Source organism: Microtus oregoni, unplaced genomic scaffold (assembly GCF_018167655.1).
Source record: "Microtus oregoni isolate MIOR12 unplaced genomic scaffold, Mior012 000091F_ref0000469, whole genome shotgun sequence".
In the NCBI taxonomy this organism is placed as follows: domain Eukaryota; kingdom Metazoa; phylum Chordata; class Mammalia; order Rodentia; family Cricetidae; genus Microtus; species Microtus oregoni.
In genome coordinates, this window is record NW_024544600.1 from 3,152,188 (window position 1) to 3,158,187 (window position 6,000).

Consider the following 6,000-nt stretch of genomic DNA (forward strand, 5'->3'; position numbering starts at 1 on the left):
CATGGGAAGACAGAGAAACATTCAGAGGCAGAACTGAAAGCTGGATGCTGATCTGGACTCGCACAGCCTTGACTTAGGAGGAGCTGCAGGTCTTGGCCTCCCAGCCTCGAAGCTTGGTTTCCTTACTGCTATGGGTACTTTCTGCAGGGAGCTCTGAGGCTCCTTCTTGCTATGATACTTGGTGACTTGAAGTTTAGCTTCCTCCTTACTCACCGTGGAAGTGATTTGTGCAGGTTAGGCCGGGAAGGAGACCAGTGCTGAGACCGGGTGAAGCTGGTGACAAACAGCCCCTTCACCTTCAGAGTGGGGGATGGGATGGTGGAATGCATCTGTCTGCTTGTGTTAAGCCAAGGCGGGAGGCTCCAGAAGCTCCTACGTACTCACACTCTTGGGACTAACCTAAGCCAGTGTGCAGAGGAGGTGTAAGCTCTGGAACTCAGGGCAGAGAGAAGGGTGGCTGGCTGGGAGCCCAGGCTGTGGCTGAAGCAGGGTGCCCACATGACATTCCCAAAGCAGCACCCAGAATCTGGGTATGAGAATTTTATTTGACGGCCTGGAGAAATGTACTCGGTAGCCAAGAGTCCTTGATGGGTTTTTGTTCGCTTGCTTGCTTGTTTTTTTTTTTTTTTGTTGTTGTTGTTTTTTTTTTTTGAGACAGGGTTTCTCTGTACAGTTTTGCAGCCAGTCCAGGAACTCACTCTGTAGACCAGGCTGGCCTTGAATTCACAGGGATCCGCCTGCTGCTGTCTCTTGAGTGCTGGGATTAAAGGTGTGCACCACTACCACCTGGCGTCCTTGGATTTTTTTTTTAATATTTATTTATTTAGTATACAATATTCTGTGTGTGTGCATGCCTGCAGGCCAGAAGAGGGCACCAGACCTCATTCCAGATGGTTGTGAGCCACCATGTGGTTGCCGGGAATTGAACTCAGGACCTTTGGAAGAGCAGGCAATGCTCTTAACCTCTGAGCCATCTCTCCAGCCCTCCTTGGATGTTTTTACAGAGGACCTGGGTTTGGTTCCCAGAACCCACGTAGCAGTTCTCAGCTGCCTATAACTCCACATTCAATGAACTCACTCTCTTCTTCTGGGCTCTGGAGACATTTGCATATACATGGTGCACATAAACACGCAGGCACACACAGATAACATAAAATCAATACATCAATATTTTTTTTGAAATTGATTATTCCTTCATTTATTTTTTTTACTTTATTATTTATTTATTAAAGATTTCTGTCTCTTCCCCGCCACCGCCTCCCATTTCCCTCCCCCAATACATCAATATTTTAAAAAGAATTTTATTTGGGAGTGGATCCAGGGAGCCAAATGATAAAATGGGCAAGGGAGGGAAGGACGGAGGGAAGGGAGGAGAGCTGACAGGAAGAGTATTGGACAGTGGTTTACTCTTGTGGGCCAGCCTCCTCCTTTCAGGAGACTGTGCAAGATTATACCTCAGACCAGGAGACAGTGATGCCGAGGTCTTTGTTCATTCGCTCCTGCTCCTTAAGGAGCCACTATGGGAGCATCACCTACACTTTTCGCCCATGCTGTACCCTGGTCAAGCACATAAGAGGTTGAGATACAGGAAGTCACCAGGGTGTATCAGAGCTCCTCATCAGTGTCACATAGGGTAGGCTGAGGGAGACGGTCGTAGGCACTGCTGGATTCCGCTGTACGCCCAAAGCCTCTACCTTAAAACTGGCCATTGCGTCTAAGGCCTCCTAAGGGCTCAGTGGCTCTGATGGGACAATATGTGATGTCTGGTCCAGGACTCAACATCTGGAGATGCCCCAGAGGGAAGAGCCAGGTGGCAAAGGGAGTCTGGCAACAGCTGCCTTGGTTAAGATATCACCCTCTTCCGCAGGAGCTGGGCTAGGTGACTGAGTCTGAGGACCCGAGGCATTTCAGGAGGGAAGGAGGAGGAGGGGTAGGCTGCGAGGGCTTCTCGGAGGACTCTGAAGCTCCCTGGTCCAACCAGATGGACTTTGACAGGACCCACACTGCCCCGGCGCCGCAGGGACTTGTAGTGAGGGGAGACTTCCTGAAGGCAGTGGTCAAGCTAGGGGCAGAACAGGACAGTGAGGCTACCCTGCAGTGGCACGAATATGCCTGTGCCCAAGGCCACCTGCACGAAGGACTTCGGTCTAGAAATGTGTGTTCAAGGATCCATGCTCCCTTCCCAGATTCCCTGAAGAAGGGTTCCCCTCCCTGGTATCCCTTTCCCTGAACTCCCTTGTTTCCATGACAACTGGGGAGGGCTTGTAGAGGAAAAGAGATTGAACCAGACCCCATCTCATCCTTTACCTTGTCTCGATTTTCCTCCGACAGATTCCTCAATCCCCTCAGCTCCATGAAAACCTCGTAGTGCGGGGCAGAACCATCACAGGAGTCTGAGGACAAAGCCACCCCCACACACAGTTCCTGAGGACAAAGTGGCTGCCAGAGCCTCTGCCTTTACATCTTCCCTATTCTAAGATTCACGGGGGCGGGGGCGAGTCTCAGTGACAAGCAGCAAATAGAGGGGAACCTAGACCCAACACTTGAGTATGAGAAAGGTCAGGAATGAAAATGGGTGAAGCTGGGCAAAGGAGGTACACACGCCTTTACTCCCAGCACCCGGGAGGCAGAGGCAGGCGAATCTGTGAGTTCGAGGCCTTCCTGATCTACAGAGTGAGTTCTAGGACAGCAAGGACTGTTACATAGAGAAACCCTGTCCTGAAAAACCAAAAAACCAAATAAATAAATAAGTAAAAAAGGTGGAGGCTGTGGTGGTGAGAGGCATGGGAGTTAGATACAGACAGGAACTTTTGTTAGGAGCAGTGGAAAAGACTTAGTTGAATCCCTTCCTAGGTGTCTCTGGTCAGGGTGAACATGGGTGGGGGATAGACCCAATGCGAGAAATGCTTACCCAGAATGCCACTCTCCACACAGGCATAGTCCAACAGCTTGGCCCCTGGCCACTGCCCCACTGCTTGGGCCAGGGCCGCAGAGAAGGTATTCTCATCAGTAACTTCTCCTCGAACGCTCAGGGTCTGTCCCAGCCTGAGGGAAGAAGGAGGAGGGAGTGGACCCAAGGGACAGGGGCAGCCCCTCGGCATCCCCAGGGTCACCTACCTGCGGGTGAACCTGACCACAGGACACTGATTGTAGGCACCAACCACCTGGACCACATCTCCCAGGCGGCACCTGAGGAGTGGGGTTAGGGAAAAGAGTGAACTTGTGGTCTCCTCCCAAGGGCAGGACATCAGAGGTGACAGGGCCAGTAGGGATCACCTGGTCAGGCCGGCGTGATCAGTCAGCACCAGCTCATACTCCTCTTCCCTTTGGACATCAGTAAGAAGGAGAGTGGAGGTTGCCTCCTCTTGGGTTCCTTCCTTGAATGGAAGCAGCTCAATAAAGGGGACTCCAGGGGGCAGAAGATAGGATCCTTGGGGTTGCTCTGGCCACAGGTTTAGGGCCATCACCCCTACAGAGAACAAAAAAAATCTTGTTAACCTCAGGGCACATTCCTTTCTGCCAGGCAACAGTAGACAGCAATGCTTCACTCTGGACCACAGACCCAGCTTCTCTGAGCATCTGGTCCTCCTGCTCCAGCTTCTCAGGATAACCCCAGGTCTAGCCTGCAGAGATGCCATGGTTCCACAGGGATCAGAGTTGAAAGCAAATCCTGGTACCACCCGAGCCTGTGTGAGATGCTAGGTCTCAATGAACCTTGGCATGCTCAGCTGTCAGTCAGCGCTAGTAACCCATACCATCCCGGGCACTGAGAAGGATTCAAGAAGATAAGTATAGGCGGCTGCACTCACAGTAGCTAGCTGTGTGACCTTTGCCCCCAGCCCCACCTGCATCCAAGCCCCGCATCAAGCTGACCTCCAGAGGCGGCATAAGCAGGATAGAAGAAGGCTAGCCCTTGGCACCACAAGGCCTTAAGGGCAGCCACAGCTTCTGCCTGGCCTCCTGCATCCAAGGTCACCACCACCTGCAGCTTTGGCCAGAGCCGAAGGGCCAAACCTCGGGGTCCCTGCTCCAGCGCTTCCTGTAGTTCAGCAGCTCGGCTGGGGAGAGGAGTTCCTAGCTTCCCGGATGCTATAGCCTCAGCCAGTTCTTTGCCATCTGCCTCCAGGCCCACAAAGACATCCAGGAGCTCCACTGCAGTCCTTGCCTCCAGTGCCCTCAGCCCTGGGAACATCAGTGCCTCCAGTAGCAGAGTCCGAGGGTCCTTGGCTCCGAGGGGGCTTACCCGGCCCAAGGCATGCCTGAGCCAGGGGACAGAGCCAGGCCATGGGGATGGAGGGGTAACACAGGCAGAACTTCCTGGAGTCAACACTTCTGGGTAGGCCTTGTTTAGGGTGACTAGACCCAGCAGGGTGGCCTGGAGGGATGATATAAGATAGACTGTTATTTAGACTTCAGAATCAGACCCAGCTACTACTGTGAGTCTTCTGCGCACATCCTTCAATAAGAGTTTGCTGCTGTGGGGTGGGGGTGCCTCTGTTTACCTGCAGAGAAGCCTCTCCATGGTACTGGGGTGAGGCAGGGGGCAGGAGCTCCTCTTTGCTTTCTTCCTGCTGGACTTGGCTGGTTTTGGTCAATGGGAGCTGATTCCGGAAGGTGCTCATGTCTGTAACCCCCCAAAATACCAGAAACTCCTCAGGAAGTGAGAAGAATATGGAGACCCTCGAGGAAGGAACCCAGGAAGGGTCTGGAAAGTGGGGTGAGGGCTAGAACAGGACCCAGCAAAGGAAAATCCATCTTAATAGGAGGATCAGGTGTGAGCTGCGGTGGGGCTCTGGGTCAGGCCTCAGAGTATAGGTAGTAAATGAACGGGGCCTTTGGGTTCTAGACTCTGGTGTGTGTGTGTTCTTTCTCTTTGGGTCACTTCCCCCAGGTGTCAGAACCGCACCTGTGATCCCCCGGGGGAGACAGTAAGGACTCTGGGCTCTCTTCAGACACCACGTGAGGGCCTGCTGCTGGCTCTGGCCCACACGCAGTGTGCTCTGTTCCAGCTTTCGCTGCTGGCAGGCAGCCTCCCAGGCCAGGACCCGCCAGGCCACCTGATGTCGGAGGAGGATCAGCCAGGAGGGCCTCTGCTGCCACAGCATAGCCAGTAGGGGCAGCAGGAGCAGCAGCCAAAGCAGCAACATCTCCAAGTAGCTCCTGGGAGAAGAACGGAACAGAGTGGGGCCCGAGGAGATAACCATATTGTCCCCCCACACTCCCCTGCACACAGGAAGCTGAGGAAGAAGCCCGAGGGAGAAAGCCAGGGCCCTGCTGGGTACGCAGTCTGGAAAAGGCAGTACGTCTGTCAGTCCGGTGTCCTACTGACAGTCATCCTCGATTCCTTAGCCCTGTTGCTGGAAGAGCAGCTCGACAGCTCCCCCTCGGCAGGCACAGAGAGGGCTGAGCAAAACGTAGGACATCTTACCCACTCCCAAGTGACTTTACTTTCTCTCGGGATCTTCCCTGGCTTGCCCCCCCCCCCCCCTCGGAGTCCTGGGTATATATGCACCTGTCACAGCCCACTTCTGCCCACTTTCAGTACCCCAGGTCCCTCAGGATCCCTTAGTGTCTCTGATTTCAGTACCCAGCACGCCAGAAAGTTGAAAGTTGGAGAGATAACTTTAAAGGGCAGGGTTGGGACAGGAAATCCGGCCTGACTGGGCGGAGCTGAGGGGGGTGCTCTTAAAGGAACAGGTTACCTAAAGGCTGACAAGTTGGACGCCGGCTCAGGTAGGCAGATGAGGGAATCAGGGTCAGGGTAGCACGACCAGCCAGAAAGATAAAGGAAGGTGTGTGGTAAGGGTGTTTGCACTCCATCCTGGAGCAGGCTCAGACTTGAGACAACTGAAAACCACAGCTGTGGAGGTGCGGGTGTGCGCACCTGTCACCCCAGGCCTCGGGGTTGTGGCAGCAAGAGGATCTCGGAGTTAAAGGTTGTCCTCAGCTGTGTAACAAGTTCAAGGCCAGCTGGGGCCACCTGGAGGTCTTGTCTTTCAA

At 53.8% G+C, this 6,000-nt stretch overlaps 1 protein-coding gene across 5 annotated transcripts; it reads right to left on the minus strand.

Moving 5' to 3' along the window:
* Positions 1–1,188: 1,188 nt before the first annotated feature.
* Ghdc (GH3 domain containing) lies at positions 1,189–5,621 on the minus strand. 5 transcript variants are annotated; one of them, XM_041643989.1, is made up of 9 exons: positions 5,513–5,621; positions 4,907–5,160; positions 4,503–4,624; positions 3,874–4,375; positions 3,277–3,469; positions 3,118–3,189; positions 2,912–3,045; positions 2,308–2,393; positions 1,189–2,062 (listed from the first exon to the last, which is right to left on the minus strand). In XM_041643989.1, the coding sequence occupies exons 2-9, from the start codon at positions 5,145–5,147 to the stop codon at positions 1,844–1,846; spliced, it is 1,569 nt and encodes a 522-aa protein (XP_041499923.1). In that variant the 5' UTR covers positions 5,148–5,160; positions 5,513–5,621; the 3' UTR covers positions 1,189–1,843. The 5 variants fall into 5 exon arrangements, with proteins under 5 accessions (XP_041499923.1, XP_041499925.1, XP_041499926.1 ...); XM_041643991.1 differs by having other exon boundaries at positions 5,588–5,597; XM_041643992.1 differs by having other exon boundaries at positions 4,015–4,375; positions 5,546–5,590.
* Between the last annotated feature and the right edge of the window lie 379 nt (positions 5,622–6,000).

What these genes read in the sequence shown, in the direction of transcription:
- Ghdc (XM_041643989.1), bottom strand. Translation starts at nt 5,147, where the DNA reads ATGTTGCTGCTTTGGCTGCTGCTCCTGCTGCCCCTACTGGCTATGCTG. An exon ending in TCTCCCCCGGGGGATCACAG is followed by an intron (nt 4,625 to 4,906) that starts GTGCGGTTCTGA and finishes GGGGGGTTACAG; the next exon opens with ACATGAGCACCTTCCGGAAT. An exon ending in TGCTTATGCCGCCTCTGGAG is followed by an intron (nt 3,470 to 3,873) that starts GTCAGCTTGATG and finishes TGTTCTCTGTAG; the next exon opens with GGGTGATGGCCCTAAACCTG.